Genomic DNA, 21,259 nt, shown 5'->3' on the forward strand with positions numbered 1-21,259 from the left:
AACCTCAATATGACGAGGAGGTGGGGCCTTTAGGTGGTAATTAGGTCTAGAGGAGGTCGTGAGAGGGAAGGCTCTTATGATGGGACCAGTGCCCTTATAAGAAGAGAAAGAGACACGAGAGCTCTCTCTCTTCCTGCACCGTGAGGACGTAGGAAGAGGGCTTCCCCAGAATCCCCCATGGTAGAATCCTGACCTTAGGCTTTCCAGCCCCCAGAACTGCCATAAATGTGGGCTGTTTAAGCCACCCAGTCTATGGTAGTTTGTTATAACAACCAAACTGACTAAGACAGAAATTAATGACAGTGTTATTCATGCACTGGAGATGGAAACAAAGCATCAGTGGCACAAACACGGGAGTAATTCATCCTGGTTAGGAGTCAGGTTTTATTTTAGTTAAGCTGTGGAGGGTAAGTAAGAGCAGGTCTGGCTACATCGTTTGCAGGGCCCGGTCTCAAATGACAATAAGGGATCTTCCACTCAAAAATTATCAAGCATTTCAAGACAGTAACAGAATGGCATTAAACCAAGTACAGGTCACTTCTGCACAAATCACAAGCCCATGAGTTTGACAAAAACAGAACATATCAAAGGGCATTTGATGCAGAGGCATGGAGGGAAAGCAGCCCAAATAAATGTCCTGGTTCGGGGGCTCCTCCTAATTTGGGTTCAACGCCTTGGAGTCTTTGTTTGTCCTTGTTACCAAGCAATCTGACTAACTAGAAATACACATGCAAAGAGAATTCAATCTTTCCTTTCCCCTGAAGATGCTACCATTTGCTCTCAGGGTTCCTAAATTAAGCCTCAGACCTAGGATGTGAATTTAGAACTACCTGCTGCTGTGTCTGGACCACAAGGCCACCTGCCCTTAGTGCTGTCTACCGGTGTGGAGGCCAGTCCAGAGCTTAACCTTCTCCTCAGGCATGTGCCCAATCGGGAAGCGGATGGTGGCACTGAGGAAGTGCAAGGACGTCGTGGCAATCTCGTCCACGTGTTGGGTACCATTCCGGATGGGAAGTCCACTAGCCACCATGTATGCATCTCCAATGGTTTCAACCTGAAAATAAAGCAAGAAAGTGGCCTTGTGTTCATCGTGAGGGAGGCTGGGGGTGATGGTGGGGTCAGAGACAAGGCCCCTCATTACTGATCCTGTTTGAGGCCACAGCCTTTGAAGGGTCATACTCCCTGACCTTCATTCCATCCAAGTCCCAGCATTTCCTCGAGTTCCTACTCTTGTTCTGGCTCCTACAAAGCCTTCCTTCCCTCACCCTCTTCCCCACAGTCTCTGCTTTCTTCTCTGAAATCTGAGAGTGCTGGTGATTATATTTCCCCAACCCTAGTTCAAAACCAGTCAGACAGGCAGCAATATACTGATGGGGTAGATCTTGAAGGATCACACGGGTCCATCGAGTGCAATCCATCTTATCCAAGCTGAACTGTCTTCACTCCACACAAGGGCTCTTAGATCCAATTACACATATGCTTATATTATACAAAATACGTATAAATGTATGTACCTGCCTGATCTGTCCTCTTTTTCCCCAATCCTCCTAATAAAATCATCTTTCAGATCCTTTATTCACCACAGAGAATAAATGACAAGTGTAAGCATAAAGTTACAGCCCCTTCCAGATACGTTTGCTTTTCAACAGAATCCAAAGATGATGTGGAAAATGTGGAATTTCAGGCCTTAGCCAGGCAATAAGACCACGTCTGCTTCCTGGTGACCCTAAAATGACCCAAAGCCAGCAAGTACACAAGTCTAACTGCTTCTAGGCTACCTCTCCCCACCATGGGCACATCCCTTAGCAATAGAAACTGATTTTAGCATTAGTTCATGCAAAACGTAGCTAAGAAGAAAACAGTAAGAGGAAATCCCAGAGGAGGCTCGTCTAAGCAGAGCAGCTTCCATTTTTGTTGGGTGAATGTGATCTGCTCTTTGTGATTACCTGTACCATCTTTCCTTCTGCTCTTGACCAGAGGCAACATTTTGGGGAATTTGAGGGGATAACCATTGAGGATGTGTTGCCAGGGAACATGATTGCACTGTCCCAAGTCTTCCTGATTCCAGGACCACAGGCAGAGCCCAGCAATCATGGTCAGAGCTGGTAAACTAGTGGCTGCCCACCAGGTGCGTGTGAACATGGGCACCTTGGAGTCATGATCTGGCCCCATCTGAACAGCCAGAAAGCATACAAAGTGGCCTCATCATCACCACCAGTGAATGAAGCCAAATTATTATGTTGCTCTCCTCCCCTGCAAGATTCATTTTTCACTCTAGGTGATCCTGTTCATACATCCCCAGTGTAGCACTAGGCGGGTGGTTGCTGTCTGACCTTTAGCCGTGAGTCTGATAGTCTAAGCTTGGGGGTCTATCTTCACCTGAATTGCTAAGGGCACAGTAACAGAAGTGAGACTCACGACAGATCCAAAGACAGTCTTTAAAGGAGAGTAAATGTGAGCCTCTCTGAATGTGGAAAAAATATATTCAGGAGGGAACTGGAGGAATTAGCCAGAAGAAGGTCAATGCCTGTTTTAGAAATGTGTTTACTGTGAGATAAAATAATGGAAGGAAACAGAGGGAACAACTGATGATTCTTGACAAGCACCTACATCTGTGATGAATCAAGCCCTTTTCCAAGAAAACAAACAGGAATCAAATATTGAGTTTCTGCCATGAATTGAGATAGACTGCCAGCCTGAAATAGAACCTTCCTCCTGGCTGAGGTCTAGGGCTGGATTAATCCTCACTCATGCCCGGAGACAGCCTACAAGGGTCATGTGTGTCTCCACAACCCAGGAACCAGGTGTCTCACCTTATACACATCATAAGTTTTAATGATGTGATCAAATAAACTGTACAGGTCCTTAAGGAGCTGCACAAGTTGCAGCGGGGAGCTGAGAGAACAGAGTTTCGTGAATCCAACAATGTCAGAGAAAAAGATTGTCATGGACTGAAAATGCTCTGGTTCCACGGCTCTTCCAGCTATGAGCTGTTCTCCAATGAAGCTGAAACCAGAGAATAGGATCGTTTTTGAACAGTATCATTCATCTTGTCTCCTATAGACCCCTACAAAGTCTCCCTGGTAGATCTTTTTCTTCGGTGGGTTAGATTTTGGGGTCACAAAAATCCATCATCTAGAGGGATTCTTTTGACACCCATTTCTCTGCCTGCATTTTCTCTAAAGAGATATTTGAATTGGTGGGTATAAATTCAGGGAGGGGTGAGAAGCAGTTCACATAAATCCCTTTTCAAAAAGATTTTCTCCCTGAGGGAATTTCATTTGCCCCAATTGGCCATAGAATTTGATTTTAACGACTCAGTCTGCAGATGTGGAAGCAAATGTAAACATTCATCGATCCACAAATTAACATTTCTGCTTCTATCAATCAATCTCACACTGACACATTCAAATCACCAACCCCATTTCTTTGTCAAGACACATAAGAAGGGTGCTGGAATTTTAACAGCAGATGCTCTTCTAAGTGTTTAGAGAGTGCACAGGTGATAACAGAGCCAAAAATAAGCAAGTTTTGAATCTGAAGTTATTGGTGCCTATTGTACTGTGCAAAGCATTTGGGCAGACGTAAAATCTGAATATGCTGAGGGTAGTAATTAATTGGACTCCTGAAACTAGAGCGCCATCTAGTGGTCGCTTCCTCTTGCTGCATCCCCTATATTCCATCTTTTACAGACCTGCGTTCTCTAATTCCTGTGGATTCCAGGGCCTTGCCTCTATCTCCCTTTACAAGGTGTACCAAATTACACACAGAATGCTTGACGCATTTTAGAAGAGACTAACATTCTCTTAGAATAAGAACACAGGAAAGAGTCTCTCCATGTGAGGTCTCCTTAAATAGCGATGGTGTTGCTTCCTAGTTTGTCAAGGCCCCTGCTACTTTGTGGAATACCTGGGCAGCATTGTACACAGCAGTTGATCCACTTTCCTCTTCTCGGCCATCAGCTAGTTGGTCCTCTCTTCCACCCCCTCCTCCAGGTGATTGGGGTACACTCTCAGCTTGCTCACCATACTGTTCAGTACATTCACGCTGCTTTAAAAGAACCCAGAGATTTAAGTCTTTTTCCAAGAACTTTAGGGCCACAGTGGAGAACAACTTCCAAGTATACATTCCAAGACAACATGTCTCGCCCTTAAGGTTTCCTACTTAAGGGTTGCCGATGGACAGCAGTGAAATGACAATGGCCAAAAGGCCGCCTGGCAGGACAGAGCCTGTCCTTTACCAGCCCTGTGAGCTTGAGGGGCACCCTCTGAGCCTCAGTTTCTTCATCTGGGAAATGAGGATAGTAATACATACCTCCCAGGGTCATTCTGTAGATTCAGGCAGATAATGAGTACTAAGGCTGTGTCTGGTACCCAGTGGGCACTCAACAAACAGTAACCTTCACTGCCCTCCCCACCACCCCCACTTCCCGACATGCTCCATGTCAATCGTCATGGTCACGCAGAAATGTAGATTTCAGGATGGGTCATTCTTTTCTTTTCAGACGGCAACACCAGATGTTTTCTTTTCAAACGACAGATGTAAGGGGCGTTTCTAGATCCTATAGGCTCTTGTTTTACTTTTTTTTTTTTTTTTTTACAGTACGCGGGCCTCTCACTGCCGTGGCCTCTCCCGTTGCGGAACACAGGCTCCGTGATGCGCAGGCTCAGCGGCCATGACTCACGGGCCCAGCCGCTCTGCGGCATGTGGGATCTTCCCGGACCCGGTCACGAACCCGCGTCCCCTGCATCGGCAGGCGGACTCTCAACCACTGCGCCACCAGGGAAGCCCCCATAACGTTTTCCTGATGGAAGGGAAAGTGGGCCTTTTCTCTGGAGATTCACCCCAACATGCCTTCACCATGACCACCATCTTTTCATTTCCCTCCTCTTCTGACAGGGAAGGTCGAAGCGGCGCTGACGCCCTGGGCTCCTTGATTTGGCTGCTGATTTCTGAAATCCATCTGGGGTTTAAGTAGCTAAATGTCTGAGCTTTGTGCCATTTAGGACACTTCACTTTAAACAGACATGTTTTTAAATTTGTAAATTGAGTTTTTAAGTAAACTGAACAGATCAGAATTTCAGAGAAATCTGAATATTTTACAAGAAATATTAGGAATCCTCCTGGAAAATGGGGACTCTAATGTAAAACATATAAGCACACCCTAATTAATCTTTTTTTTGATAAAGTTTTTTTCTAATAGAACTTTTCTTGAAATGAAGCATATCTCCACGTGCTTTCAGGAGCGTATAAGCATTTGGTATTAGAAATCCGCAAAGTGTGCTTTACGCAATTTGCATTCCATATAAAATGTTACATAAAAGTTATTTTAACAAACAATAAATGTTAACTACTATGTCCCACCTCTGTGTCCCACTTTGTAAACCTACTTTCTTTCACTTCCTCATTGGCTTCTACCGACATATGTTAAACATTCTGCTTAACCAGGTTTTGTAGAGGAAATAATATTTTGAGAACAATGTATTTGTGTTTTGGTAAAAAAAAAAACACTGTGGTGTAACAAAATGAATGAATCTTAAAGGTATTACTAAGTATAAGAAGCCAGTCTGAAAAGGCTCCAGACTGATTCTGTTTATATGACATTCTAGAAAAGGCAAAATTATGGAGGCAGAAAATAGCTCAGAGGCTGCCAGGAGTTTGGGGAGGAGAAGAAGTTGATCAGGGGAAGCACAGGGGATTTTTTAGGGTCATAAAATTATTCTGCACAATATTGCATTGGCGGATCATGACACCACACATTTGCCAAAAGCCATAGGACTTTACAGCACAAAGAGTGAACCTTAAAGGATGCAAATTAAAAAAAAATATCAGCTGGGAGATTGGACAACTGCAAGACAGAATGCAGACTGTGACAAAAGAATCTGTTTTACAAATGTGTGACCTAATCTCATTGAAGGGGATGGGGGTAAAGTGCCGACGTAAGTAACTTCTGAAACAACTAGAGACGGTGAGGCTAAAGTCAAAAGGAGCTACTCAAAACCACTCTACTCCAGTTGGTAGAATTGCCTCTCAGGGAGGTACAGATGAAGAACTCTGAAACGACTGTACTCAAATACTGGGATTGAACAAATAAGTAAGTGGATGGCAGATGGTGGGAGCCAGGATTCTCGCTGTTGGAAAGGGAGGTTATGGATCAGTGATGGGCAGAGACCAAAGTAAATGAAACATGTGATAACGACATTGGAGATGTCACTATGGACCCATGTTTAGCTTAATACAGATACAGATGGGTAAATAGAGATAGGAATGTGTGTATACATAGGGGTTAGTATATACCCACATATTATCTTGCTCTGTCCATGAGAGGGGCTAGAAGCAACAGCATCCCAGCAGCAACAAGCACATCTAGTGTCCAGGTGTTCATTCTCCAATACAGGAGCCAGGGCTTCTTAAGAGAAGCAGCTGAGGGGCTTCCCTGGTGGCGCAGTGGTTGAGAGTCCGCCTGCCAATGCAGGGGACTCAGGTTCGTGCCGCGGTCCGGGAAGATCCCACATGCCGCGGAGCGGCTGGGCCCGTGAGCCATGGCCGCTGAGCCTGCGCGTCCGGAGCCTGTGTTCCGCAACGGGAGAGGCCACAACAGTGAGAGGCCCGCGTACCGGGGGAAAAAAAAAGAGAGAGAGAGAAGCAGCTGATTCTAGTATTGGAGCAGGGAAAATACAAGATGAAGCTAAAGCATCTTATACCACCAGAAACTAAGGAGGCACAAAACAAAACACTGCCATGGGTGTATGTCAAAGTACACAGAAGCCAACCGGAATTAAATGGTCAAAGATGAAACACTTTGAGCCACAAAATAAATAAAGAAGTATTAGATTATAACTCAAAATATAAAGTTACTATATAATAAATTATATATAAATATCATAAATGAAATATAATAGGAAATTGAATGGATAAATAAATGGGAGAGAATAGACAAACCTGTAGAAATAAATTCCAAACAATTTATGTAGATATTTCTCCATTCAAGGTGGTGGAGCAAACACCCCCGTCCTTAGGTGAAGATTTCACATCGTGACCTCTTTCTTACCGGGACAGTATAGGAAGAGGGGAAATCAAGTCTCAAACATTAGTGGGCATCAGAATCACCTGGGGAGCTAATTAGACACAGACCCTGGGCCCACGCCTCACCCCACTTCTACCCCCAGTTTCCAGTTCAGAAGGTCTGCAGTAAGGCCTGAAACGTGATTTTCTAACAGGTTCCCAGATGATCTGCTCCTACTGGTCGAGGGGCCACGCTAGGCCAGTGCTCCGCAGACTGGATCTTCAACATCACCTGGGATCTTGATAGAAAAGCAGATTCTCAGGTCTGACCCCAGACCTACTGAGTCAGGAACCCTGAGGATGGGACCCAGCAATTCTGTTTGAACAAGGCCTCCAGGTGATTCTGATGCCCATTAAAACATTTGAGAACCATTGGTCTAGTGTGCGCAGAGAATCCGTACTGTTTCCAGTACCAGGATTGTTGGCAGGGGTGTATGGGAAGTTAATGGAAGGGTGTGTTTCTCCATAAATTAGGTGCACGTCGTACTTTTCCTGGTTGTGGTCCTGTGTATCTATCGTCCCCTGTGACCAGCTCTCATTTATCCTGATGAGCAGAGGACCACAATGAGGGGGAAATATACAGATTGTTCACAGCGTTCCCATACCTTCCCCACCCACCCCCACCCCCCGTTGGCACCATCACATGGCAGCTGAGCTTAGCAAGTGTAGGTGGGCTCCTGCCTGGGTTCAGTGGAGGGAAGATGTGTCTAGCTGCTGGGTTCCAAATTCAGATGCCCCTGGATCTGAGATTAACCTTTTAGGATGAGTCTCACGTCTGCTTCATTTACCCACAGATTAGAATCAGAATCTGCTTTCAAAGCAACTAGCACACTCAGAAAGCCTCCTGACTTGAAAAAGTCTCCAGGGAATGCATGATGCTCTAAAGATGAGAGTTGGGATAGGTCCCTGGGGATGGGCTAGAAATGGTAGGCAAGGCAATAAAAAAGAAATGACGGGAAAAAAATCAAGAGAGAAGAGCGGGCTGGGTTTACATAGAAACACACACACACACACACACACACACACACACACACACACACACACACACACACACACACACACTTCCCTATCCTCTCTCCAAGATAGTGGTTCCCCACCTGAACTGCATGTTAGAATCACCTGGGGAACTTTAAAAACCCGGACGCCCAGGCCATACCCCAAACGAGTGACATCAGATTCTCTGAGTCTAAGATCCAGGCCTCAGCAGTTTTTAAAGTTTCCCAGGAAATTCCAATGTGCAGCCAAAGCGGAAATTAAAAGTGCCAGGGGGTTCCACCTGCTATACATTTTCTTATCAATTTTGATCAAATTTTGCTTCACCTCCCATTGCTTTTGCCCTTAATTCCCTCATGGAATGTGTTAAGAGACAACCTGGCCAAAAAAACAAAAAAAAAAAAACAAACCTGAATATGTCCTTTGTAAGTAGAAAATTGGACACCATTTATCAAAAATTTTAAATATGTTTAAAATACATTTACCTTGGGCTTCCCTGGTGGCGCAGTGGTTGAGAGTCCACCTGCCAATGCAGGGGACACGGGTTCGTGCCCCGGTCCGGGAAGATCCCACATGCCGCGGAGCCACTGGGCCGGTGAGCCATGGCCGCTGGGCCTGCGTGTCCGGAGCCTGTGCTCCGCAACAGGAGGGGCCACAACAGTGACAGGCCCGCGTATCGCAAAAAAAAAAAAAAAAAAAAAGTGAATCAAATACATTTACCTCTTCAATTTCATGAACAGAAATCTATCCTGAAGAAACATTCACACATGCCCACAAAGATACAAGACTGCTCAGCGCAGCAATTTGGAACAGCAAAAAATGGAAAACAGTCAAAATGTCTATCAATAGATAATATATGACATAGCCTTACAATGACAAATTTTGTAGTCCTTAAGAAAGAATGAGGCAAATTTGCATATACGAATATGAGGTAAGAGATACCCAGAGAGAGGCCACAGCATGAGATCTTCTTGGGTTATCTGGGTGGGTCCTAATCGAAGGACAAGTGTCCTCATGGGAGACGTACAGAAGAGATCTATACAGAGAAGGCAGCAATGTGAAGATGGTTCTACATAGACCTACATGGCCACAAACCCAGGGACGCTGGGGCAGCCACCTTGGAAGAGGCAAAGAATGGATCTTCCCTAGAGCTTCTAGAGGGAGCTCAGACCTGCTGAACCTTGATTTTGAACTTCTAGCCTCTAGAACTGTGAGAGAATAAATTTCTGTTGTTTCAAGCCAGCAGGCTTGGGGTTGTTTGTTACGGCAGCCCTAGGACACTAATATAAGTCATAGAGGCCCCATCAGAGGCCTCCAGTGATCTTCCAGGCTATTGTAAGGACTTAGTTTTCACTCCCAAAATGGGAAGTCAAGCGAGGATTTTGAGTAGAGAAGTGACACAATCTGACTCATTTTCTAACAGAACTGTTCGGGCTGCTATTCTTGAATAAATTATATAGTTCTGAGTTTCTTGATTTTTTTTTTTTTTTTTTGGTAACTAAACTGCAATTTGTCTTCTAATTATTTAAAAAATATGAATGTTAAAAATAAAAGAATGGAATAGATTCTAAATTAATAAACATTTAACAAAACAATAAAAACAAGCACTTAAAAGCTAGCCCGAATGACCAAAGCCGGCCAAGGAGTCTCTCCCAGCTTTACCCTCTGGTGCCAGGTTTAAATCATCAAAATGTTCGTGGTCCTGGTGGTGGATCAGCTCCCTCATCAGGATGGCAAAGCTGTAAACGTCTCCCTTCAGGGTGCCTGAAAGGGGCACCTCTGGGAGCCGTCCAGCAGAGCTCTGCGAAGCCGAGGATGTCAGCTGCCGGGTGGAACTGGAAAAGCCGCTCCTTTTTTCTCAGGGAAGCACAGGAGCAGTGAAAGCATCAAGCCCCTGAGAAGTCAGCCCTGATGGTTCTAGACTTTCTCCATATTCACACACTTGGGGGTCCGTGTGTGTGAATAGGGAGGAAATAATCAGGATGATCCTGCCCTAACATGTTAACAGCAGTTAACTCACAACGGTGCAATCGCAGGTGGCTTTCCTTTTCCTTTTCCCTTTCTATATTGCCTACAGTAAAAAAATGATTTAACAATTCATAGAACATAAAACTAACCACTTGAAAGCGAACAATCCAGTGGCCTTTAGTACACCGGCAATGTTGTACAACCACCACCTCTACCTAGTTCCAAAACATTTCTAACACCCCAAAGTAAAACCTTGAGCCCGTTAAGCAGTTTATCCCCATTTCCCCCACCTCCCATGTCCTGCCGACCACCAATCTGCATTCTGTCTCTACAGATGTATGTATTCTGTATATTTTATAAATCTACATTTCTTTGGCAGTGAGGTTTATAGGTTTATATCATTATAGGTTATAATCATGAAAAGAAAATATATTGGGGGATGGGAAGATAGAAGTGGCTGCTAGCAGGTTTTCAAAATTTCCCCCTTTTGCCTTTCTCTGCAAGATACCATCCTGCCCCCATATTATAGAAACCTCCCCATGTACACACAGCGAAGCTGCTGGGAGTGTGCTGCTTCAGAGACAGGCAGTCAAGGTGGAGGGCACTGGGCTCATCAGGGCCCAGGACAGTGCAAGGTGAGACTCAGGAGTGTTCAGTAACTTGGACAAGTAGGAAGAGTCGTAGAGTCTCAATTCGCGCACGTGTAAAGGAGGGTTGGACTCCGGGCGGTGGGTCTGATCTTGAGATGCCCATCAGAATCACTTGAGAGGCTTTTAGAAAACAATACGAGGACTTCCCTCGTGGTCCAGTGGCTAAGACTCCATGCTCCCAATGCAGGGGGCCCGGGTTCGATCCCTGGTCAGGGAACTAGATCCCGCATGCACACCGCAACTAGATCCCACATGCATGCCTCAACTGAGAGTCCGCATGCTGCAACTAACACCCAGTGTAGCCAAATAAATAAGTAAACAAACAAACAAATAAATAAAATACAGATGCCCAGACCCCTTCTTCATAAATTCTGATTCAGTTGGCATGGGGTGGGACCCAGCCCCTTGCATATTTTTTAAAGCTTCTCAAGTGATACCGGAGCGCGGAGAGGTTGGAGAACTACTGAGCTCATCATCTGTAAGGTGCCTGGCAGGTCGCGCCTTCTCCGCTGAGAGCACAGGATGAAGACGCGAGGAGACACAGAGGACTGAAGAGAAGGGCAGTGACTCACTTCAGGTCACCCAGCTAAGCCAGGGTGGGAACTAGTCTCCTAACTCAGACACCCCACCATGGACTCGTGCCACTCGTGGGCGTTATTTTTTCCTCATCTCCTTGGGTGGCTGGAATAACCACATACCATCAGCCCCAGAGGGAGGCCCACCTGCAGGTACCCGTGCACGTGAGCCTCAGAAAGCAGAGGTGGGATAAGGAGCCCTTTACCCCTCTCCTGACAGCTAGTGGGTGCAAGATGCAAGACCTGCCAATGGTTACCCGAGCGGTCTGTCGTTCTCTCGTTGTATCTTCTGTATGTCCGGCCATATTTGAGTTCCCTCAGCCCAAATCCTGACAGCTTCACCTGCATCCGTCTGTCCACCAGGCAGCTGGAAGGCTTCAGGTTGCCAAGGGATCCCAGTGGGCTCCTGTGGAGGAACAGCAAGCCCTGAAGGGTGGAAATGAGCAAATGAATCAGAGCAGGTGCCAGCGGACGCTGCTGGAAGAAACAGAGACACAGCGGCAGATGGACAGAAACAGACAGACCCATGGCGGGAGACATGCCCATCTTCACGTTCATTTGTTCAAGAGCCATTAACACAGCCCCTCGCCCAGGGGGTCACCCTGGGCAGGAACACCCAAAAAGGAGAAAACTATTTCTGGCCCCTCCATGTGGAGCCACAAACGCAAGGCCAGCTTAAAATAAATGTAGCCTCGTGGTCAGACTCCTGGGTTCAAATCCCAGCTCTACCACACAGTAGAGGGCAAGTTACTTTTCCCTGTAAGCCTCACCCTTCTTGTCAAAATGGAGATGACGATAATCCCCCTCGGGGTGGCTGTGGAGATTAAATGTAATGATACCTGCGAACCACCAGACATGGTGCCTGACACAGAGTAAAGACGGCTACAAATCATAATGAAAAATTTGTATGAATATAATAAAGGATATCAACAATCTAGAAACAACACTATGCAATTAAAATATTATTTTATTACTTACATATTGAGGATTATATTCCATTACTATCTACATAGAATGGTTCTATAATAATAGAATATTATATTTATTACATGCACTTCAGGGTCCTGTTTGAGCACTTCACAGGGAGAGGCAATGAAATGAGGAACGCTGAAAAATTCTCATGTCATTCACTGTGTTCTTAAGAGGTTACGTCAATTATTTGTGTACAGTAGTGAAGCACTGTTATTTATAAAGAGGACAGAACAAACTCTAGAGTCAGAAGACGTGTTCAAGTCTAGACTTCACCAGTCAGTCTCTTCAAACAAATCACCTGGGGGCCTCGATTTCACCATCCGTGAAATGGGTCTGCCTTAGACGCCTGCTACTTGAAAGTCACGTCCCAGGGAACAGCAGCAGCAGCAGCACCTGGGAGCTTGGCAGAAATACAGAATCTCAGGCGCTGCCCAGACCTACTGGATCAGTCTGTGCATTTTAACCCGATCCCCAGGAGATGCGTGTGCTTATTAGTCTGAGAACACCTGTCCTTGTCAATTGTTCCCAGCCCTGGCTGCATGTTAAAATCACCTGGGGAGCTTAAAAAGAATATATCAATGCTAGGGCCCAGATATAAGAACCTATACTAGCTGCAGATTACCTCCCACACAAACCAAGCCTGCGTGCGGAGGTGAGTGATCAGAATGGAGGAAGAGGGCTTAATCTGAAGGCCGGCTGAGGGAGCTCCGTCCTCAAGGCAGTGATGATTCTTACTTAGCAAGGAGATGAGGGCGGGGGATGGGGATCTCTCACAATGAAGGAACTCAGGGTTTTAAACTGCTCCCAGGGAGTGGGGACAGAGCTGGGAGACAAACCCAGGTCCAGTCGCCTTTGAAGCCCAGCCACTTCTAAACCACTAGTTTTACTGTTTCTGGTGCCCTGGGTGACTGTAAGAGGAAGGTGGGGGAGGAAGAGGGTAGGTAGAAGCATACCTATTCTTCTGGCACCACTGCCAGGTTAAATGAACCACAAGTCCAGCTGAGTCACACGGTGTGGTTACGAGAAGTCATCGGCCCTCGGTACCCAACAAGAAGGAATGTGAGGAGGGCCCCTGAACGGACTATTGCACCCAGAGGCCTCCTGGGCACCAGGTCTGGGACTCACCTCTTCCTCCAGCAGTGACGACAGGCTGAATCATTGTCAGCTTTAGCAAGAACCTTGAGCTAATATTGCATTAGAAATACAGGCTAATACAGAAAGCAATAAGGAAACATTCAGGACAGTGGGTACACCATGCCCACCTCACCCCCTAAAGAATCAGGAGGCCGTGCTCCTTTATCAATCTGCGTATTTGTTTTTTGAGGTGATAAAGTTGAATCACATTTTGGAAACACAACTCACTTAATCAGACAGGAAGGGCCTGGGTGGGGCTCCCTCTGGAATGTTTCCAGCGAGGTTCCAACAGGCTGAGAGGTCTGGTCTTGAAATCTGGGGAGACCTGTGTCCAAGCCAGAGTTCTCTCTGACCTCACGGAGACCTTTCCATTCCACAGGAGTCTCCCTGACACACACGACTGTCCCTGCCCTTGCTAGTGCCAGGCTCACCCTTGGCATGAGACGTTCTACATTCCGGTTGCTGCTGACCACCCCTGACATCCAGGTATATTAGCGGAGCTCCTTCCCTTGGGACAAAAATAACATGTTTCAGGATGCTTGGAATCCTAGGAAGGTTGTCCTCTGCAAGAGATGGCACACATCTCTTTGTTTGTTTGTTTGTTTTGGGGGTTTTTTTGCGGTACACGGGCCTCTCACTGTTGTGGTCTCTCTCGTTGCAGAGCACAGGCTCCGGACTCGCAGGCTCAGCGGCCATGGCTCACGGGCCCAGCCGCTCCACGGCATGTGGGATCTTCCCAGACCAGGGCTCGAACCCATGTCCCCTGCGTTAGCAGGCAGATTCTCAACCACTGCGCCACCAGGGAAGCCCTCTTCTGTTACTCTTGGTCCCCTTTCAGCGAAGGTTGGCATTGCAGCTTCCTTACAGGATCCCATAACGTGTACACTCCATTTCAGGAGATAGCGAGCCTACCAAAGCAAGGTGTCAAGCTGTCCTCTGTCCTGGCATGGAGTGGAGGATAGATTCAGTGACCTAGAATAGCTGATGACCACCAGGGAGATTTTCCCCTTCAAAGTGTCATTCGCACCCTCCCCAGCATTTCTCCAGAGAATCCTTCGAGTCAATTCTTTTTTTTTTCTTTATTCGAGTATAATTGCTTTACAATGGTGTGTTAGTTTCTGCTGTATAACAAAGTGAGTCAGCTATACATATACATATATCCCCATATCTCCTCCCTCTTGCATCTCCCTCCCACTCTCCCTATCCCACCCCTCTAGGTGGTCACAAAGCACCGAGCTGATCTCCCTGTGCTATGCAGCTGCTTCCCACTAGCTATTTTATATTTGGTAGTGTATTTATGTCCATGCCACTCTCACTTCGTCCCAGCTTACCCTTCCCCCTCCCCATGTCCTCAAGTCCATTCTCTACATCTGCATCTTTATTTCTGCCCCTAGGTTCTTCAGAACCGATTCTTTTTTTTTTTTTTTAGATTATATATATATGTGTTTTAGCATACGGTATTTGCTAACACATATATATGGAGTCAATTCTTCTTGAAAGCAAAATGCCTCCACTGAAAAGCCTAAATCTACTAGTCATTCACACCATGGTGAGAACTTACTAGCTTTCTCTTTACATCCAATATAAATGATGCCAACTGTTTTGACTGGGTGGGAGACAGATCACCAGAGACTAGAGCACTTCCCTGGGCTTGGTGGGAAGGGAGGGAAAGTGGGTGAGGGGAAAGGGAGAGGAGCCCAGAGGAGGAGAGGATGCCAATCACATCCTCCTATTTTATAACCATTCCACCGCCACTTAAATAATTTCTTATGTACACTTCATGACTTTTTATTTTTTTTTTCTCTAGCTTAACTTTAAGCCATTCAAAGATGGAAACAAGTCCTTCTCTTCATATGAAAGTACCCAGAGTATGACAAACCCTTAACAGACACTCAATAAAGTTTTACTGAAATAATGAGTGGTGGCCCAGGGCTGTCGTCAGAAACCAGTCACAGAGAAGTTTCTGTTTGTTTACGTCTCCTGGTAACAATACACTGGCTTCCCACTAAGGCCTGGGAAGTCAAAGCTTAACAGGGCCATTAAGACTCAGCTCCTTACACACAAAGAGCAATCAAATTCTTGAGGAAGAAAACTCCTTCGACGTCCATTAAACCTAAGTGGAGGCTGAGTAATAATAATAACAACAACAATAATAGCTAAAATATATTTGGTACTTATTTCGGCTCAGATACTTTCTAGCACTTTGTGTATATTAATTTACTTTATTCTCACAACAAAATATAAGGTAGCTCTATTATTATCCCTGTTTCACACGTGGGAAATGAGTCGGGTGGGCCATATCAGTACGGACTAGCATTCTGAGGATGCTCTCCTCAGCCTGGGCTAAAATCCAGCTGCTCTTCTAAGCTCACCGCATCTGCAGTTACCATTAGAGGAGAAGTAACTTACCACAGTCATTCAAGGAGTCACTGGCCCTAAAACCTAGGAGGGCAGAGTTTACATTTCACCCATGTATCCCTCGCAGCACCCAGGCAGGGTCTTGCCCATAGGAGTCTGTCAGTTGATGGATGGGAATGTTGATTGATGGACGGACTGTTGATTGACAGATGACAACCAGCCTTGTTCTGCTGCCATGTGTCAGAGTGAGTGACTTCCCCACCAGGACCCATTCCCAGGTCATTAGCTTGGTCCCCTCAAAAACACTAATAGCATTTGCTCTTTACACGGGTTTATGTGATACTCGCGTTGACTCTGTCATATGCAAATGAGAGCTTGAATATCTAATCAATTTCATTGCCTGAGTTTCTCAAAACATCCTAGAAAACACAATTACTTGGAACATCACCAGTGACTCAACCAGAAGCACAGTGATCTTCGCGGGTTCAGTGGATTTGATGCTAATGCTTTGGATGCTGTTGAGTAGAAATGATACAACCTGAGGCAGAGGGCTCTAAATCTAGTAACCGGAACTCTCCTTGGAAGATACCATAACCTGACTCAATATTGAGAAAGTTACGCCGTCTTGAGTTTTACAGACACTTCCTTGTTCCTGACATAAAGCTGGTGGTCACATACCACGGGAAAGATGGGCCCAGGAACAAACTTCAGGTGTAGATATGACATCGTAGGAGATGAAACCAAGCTCAGACAATTTCCCAGAACAAAGAGACCAGACACTTGGCAACTGCGCTGCTAATTTCTTCCCCTGCAGGCAGCCCAGCAAGATAATTCAGGTCTTGAAATTAAACCAGAGAGGAGCTGTTCTTGGATGAAGAGGCAAAAGCACTTATAAGCTTCTTTATTAGCTGCTGCTAATCAAACCTGAGGTAAGATTTACCGGACTCCCCTGGTGGCGCAGTGGTTGAGAGTCCGCCTGCCGATGCAGGGGACACGGGTTCGTGCCCTGGTCTGGGAAGATCCCACATGCCGCAAAGCGGCTGGGCCGGTGAGCCATGGCTGCTGAGCCTGCGCGTCTGGAGCCTGTGCTCCGCAACGGGAGAGGCCACAACAGTGAGAGGCCCGCGTACCGCAAAAAAAAAAAAAAAAGATTTACTATTTTACTTACCTTAAGACTTCCTCTTTTGCAATATTGGGTGACAATGCAGATGTTGGGTGATTCTGCGCAAATACCAAAGAAGGGAACAAAGTTTTCATGCCTTAATTCATACATCTGAAAATGATAATAGTAATAATAGCTTACGATTATAATGTGTCTTCTGCCCTAGGGACAATGTTGTGTGCTTTACACACTTTCAGCAATTTTTCACAAAGACCCTGTGAGATAAGAACTATGACTGCTCCCATTTTACAGATGAGGAAACTGATGCTCAAAAGATAAATTAATGTGTTACAGATCATACAACTTAGTAGTGGCAGAGCTGGGAGGTAAATCCAGGCAGTCTGTCTCCAGCACATAAACGAGAGGCATGATCAAAGTCCCCCAAAGTCACGGGGATTAACTGAGGAAGTGGACCCCATGAGCCTGACTCCCCTGCAAGGACCAGCTTCGAGAGAGACAGATACAGACACAAAGAATGAAGAGGCAGAATTAAGGCCAGGAAGAATTAAAGGCAAAAACAGGCTAGGAGAGCTCCCAGGATGCAGGTGCCTGGGTCAGCCATAAGCGTCTGAAGTCTAAAGTCTGGGCTCTTGGCGGGTGGGGGTCATGGGCCAAGTTAAGGGAAGCAGCTTCCCACCATTGTCCTTTGGGGTGAAGGCCACCCGCACCCCAGGTGGGAACAGGGAACTGGCAGAGGCAAGGCAGAGGGCAGCAAGGTTTTGCCTCCTCCCAGGGCTGGGGGCCTCACCAGCCGGATTTCCTGCAGCACAGACGGCTTCCTGACCCGGGCTCGCGCTTGGGTCACCAGCATCACAGATGGCCACATGGTTTCCCTGGATCCGCAGACAAAGCAGAATGTTCTTTTTTTTTTTTTTTTCATCTTTATTGGAGTATAATTGCTTTACAATGGTGTGTTAGTTTCTGCTTTACAACAAAGTGAATCGGTTATACATATACATATGTTCCCATATCTCTTCCCTCTTGCGTCTCCCTCCCTCCCACCCTCACTATCCCACCCCTCCAGGTGGTCACAAAGCACCGAGCTGATCTCCCAAAGCGGAATGTTCTTAACCCAGGCTGATTCAGAAAAAGCTACACTCAGAAAGAGCTAGGAAGGGGGGCAGGAAGACTGGCAAGAAACCCACCTACAGAAGGGATCATCGAGCTCCTCCCTGCTCAGATCAGCCCTCGGGTAGCCCCGTGCTGTGTCCAGGAGCCGAGCTAGCTGCTCAACACAGCAGACCTTATTTAACAGGCAGCACAGCCCTGCAAGGCGGGGTGGGGGGGCAGGGGGGTGATTAGCCCATTTCCAGATGGGATCCCTGAGGTTAGGGAACTAGTTCAAGGTCACACATCTGTAGGTAGTACAGCCAGAATTTGAACATCTGCATACAGCCACTCTGCCCTCAGAATTACCCGGTAAAGCCCTACTGGGGCATAAAATAGCTCTCTGCCCTGCTGGTTCTCAACAAAGGAGCTTAAGTCCCCAGAAATCATCACACTAGATGAGTTACTGCTGTTCCCTCTCGACACAGGTGTGCCTCTCTGGGATGGCTGCGAAACAGGACACGATTCAGGTGCTCTCAGTAGGATGACCAAGTACTGATGAGACTATGCCTTTTATAGATGAGGAAAATTAGCGCCAAGGTTAATAGCAGTTAGTAAATGAGAGTCAGGACTCAAACCCTGATTTCTCTCACCCGAAGTGTGAGTGCTGAACTGCTACCCGCACCACTCTCGTGTCTGTGCCAACATCACAATGTCGTGGTTAAGACTCTGGGGTCAGGCTGCCCAAATTCAAGTGCTGGCTTTGGCCCTTAACTAGATGTGTGACCTGATGACACAGTCATTTTCCTCAATGAGCATCTAAGGAGGTGAACTCTCTGTGTAACACTCCCAGTGCCTCCCCAGCACCTAGAGAATATATTTTAAACAGAGGAGCCCTGTTTTTCTAGAAGAGTCTTACTCGGAAGCCTAATGTAGAAAACAGTAGCTCAAAGCAGAGCTGCTGTAGTTGAAGAGAAGAGGCTCAGAATTCCTCCCCACCACCTCTACCGCATTCCATCATTCACCCAAGGCCAGACCAGTGAGCCCCAGAATCCCCTGGGACACTTGAAAAATAATTTACAAACGAACCCCAGTCTCCTGGTCATAGCATGTTGAAGCCTCCTTGACTTGGTACCTGCCAAGTCACCTTTTTTTCTTGAAAGTCGTAATTCACTTATTCAGTGAATAGTATATGCAAAGATACCAATAAAAGGAAACATACTATAAACTACAATTTTGAAAATAAAGCCAATATAACGGGAACAAAATACACGTAACGTGAGAAGAATGTTTGATTGTTGACCCATCATGCTTTCCTTACTTTTATAATGAACCTAAATGTCTTTAGAACAAACCTGTATACCTTGGTCTAACTTGAGTGCTTTCTAACAAGCAACAACATTCTAGAACACTTTTCTTTCGCTTTGAGATATTTAAGATTCACACATTTGTTCAAAAACAAATTCTGATTCAGTGGTTGATCTGCATATCTTGTTATTCTCTGGATATCATGAGTAACGTGGATTCCTGAACAAGCACTATATGAAATTCTAAAATTCTTGATCTTTGACGTAAAATTTATTTCAGTTGTGGGTTTTTTTTTTTTTTTTTTTTTTTTTGCGTTACGGGGGCCTCTCACTGTTGTGGCCTCTCCCGCTGCGGAGCACAGGCTCTGGATGCGCAGGCTCAGCGGCCATGGCTCACAGGCCCAGCCGCTCCGCGGCATGTGGGATCTTCCCGGACCGGGGCACGAACCCGTGTCCCCTGCATCAGCAGGCGGACTCTCAACCACTGCGCCACCAGGGAAGCCCCAGTTGTGGGTTTTTAATCACTTGAGATGAAAGCAAAATTCACCCCCTCCCTCCACCCCCCCTCCCAGGAACAAAGAGCTCTTATTAAAGTATAGAAACTTGAGTCTATCTTTCTACTCTAAAGAACAATTCTCACTAACCTTTCTGGGAAGGCAGTGAGTATTCCAGAATAATCAATATATGCTTGCAAAGATTATATCAACAACAAAAGCAAAACAAAAAAGGAAAGAAAGAAAAGAGACTTCAAGCTTAAGATATGCATAAAAATAGTCATGGCTATATTTTCTGGAATTATGTAACTGTTATATACTTATCAAATAATGTCATTTTTATTAAATGTGTGCCCAGCTTCACAGCCCTGAGAAGCCCTCAGCACACCCTGCGTTACTTCTCTCCTGGTCACCACTAGCGAACCCACTCTCCCCAGATGGCACCTCTTCTCTGAAGCCTTCATGATGCTGTGACATTCAATCCCTCTACCTGCGGGGTTTCTGCCTCAGCTTGTAGACACCTCCCAGAGCACTTACTTCCGTCGGAAGGCATCCATCCGTGGCGTGCCTTGCACTCTGCTTGGCCTGCAGTAGACAGGCAACACGTGTGTGTTGAGCAAATGAATTATATTGTCTTAGTTATCAGTAGTTTAAAGGAGTTAATGCGGTTTTGAAAATAACTAAGCGCTCCCCAGGAGACAGCGTTAATATTTGAACAGGATGTTCAAATCCTGTTCTTCTACCCACCAGGGACCAGGGCTGAAGGGAACTTCAGAAGCCATCTGATCGTTTTTAAGTATTCAGAAACTGAGGCTGGCAAATTATGTTCCCAGCCAAAAAGTGGTAGTTCCAGAACCGGAACTCAGGGCCTAAGACTCTCCATTAAGAGCTCACTTTATAAATGAGTCAGCCTCCGCCCCCACAAGCTCCTAGGTCAGGTCCCTTCCACGCATCACCAGCAGTGAGCAGGAAGGTGGATGTCTGGGCCAGGCGTGGCCTCACCTTGTTCTGGGACAGAATGGTGATGTCATCATAATTGATTTGCCACCAAACACCTTTATTTTGCCTCTGCAGTTTTTCCCTCTGTGTCCTTAAAATCAGACCTATGATGACAGCTCCCAGGTTGGTAATCAGGAGGGTTACGGTGAAAATCACAGCAGTCACACCTGGAGGGCATATCGTTACTCAGGCCCACCTAAGAGCACAAGTGAGCACATCCCGGCCCTGCCAAACAAATGGCTCAAAAGCCGCCCCGGCACGGGTCCAGGTTAGGGCACAAGGCGTCCACTCAGGCCTGTCTTTTCCAGGAATCCTATTGGGCCCCAAGTGCGTGGTCTTCCCACACCCCTCTGGTTCCCACGGCAACTGCACTCACCTCCTCCTTATATAGAAACGTCCCTTGTAGAGAAAAAAAGGATGACTTCTAAGACCATCACCACCTTTCATTCAACATTTACTGTGTGCTCTCCTTACACTTGTTCTCAGTTGTGATCCACCTCATTCCAGGCCTGAGCTCCTAACCACCAGGGAACAC

At 46.2% G+C, this 21,259-nt stretch overlaps 1 protein-coding gene across 1 annotated transcript in view; it reads right to left on the reverse strand.

The window, feature by feature from the left end:
- The window catches only part of LOC309834309 (guanylate cyclase 2G-like), a gene marked incomplete at both ends in the record, with an annotated part of 38,495 nt that overhangs the window by 3,109 nt on the left and 14,127 nt on the right, over positions 1–21,259 (reverse strand). Inside the window, 10 exon segments of the mRNA XM_082672969.1 lie at positions 880–1,054; positions 2,814–3,006; positions 3,910–3,962; positions 3,966–4,050; positions 9,001–9,094; positions 9,721–9,915; positions 11,509–11,677; positions 16,069–16,098; positions 16,102–16,134; positions 16,884–16,988. Coding sequence (XP_082529095.1) covers positions 880–1,054; positions 2,814–3,006; positions 3,910–3,962; positions 3,966–4,050; positions 9,001–9,094; positions 9,721–9,915; positions 11,509–11,677; positions 16,069–16,098; positions 16,102–16,134; positions 16,884–16,988 — 1,132 coding nt within the window.

This window comes from Grampus griseus (genome assembly GCF_964374135.1).
Source record: "Grampus griseus genome assembly, chromosome: 16".
NCBI classification, from domain to species: domain Eukaryota; kingdom Metazoa; phylum Chordata; class Mammalia; order Artiodactyla; family Delphinidae; genus Grampus; species Grampus griseus.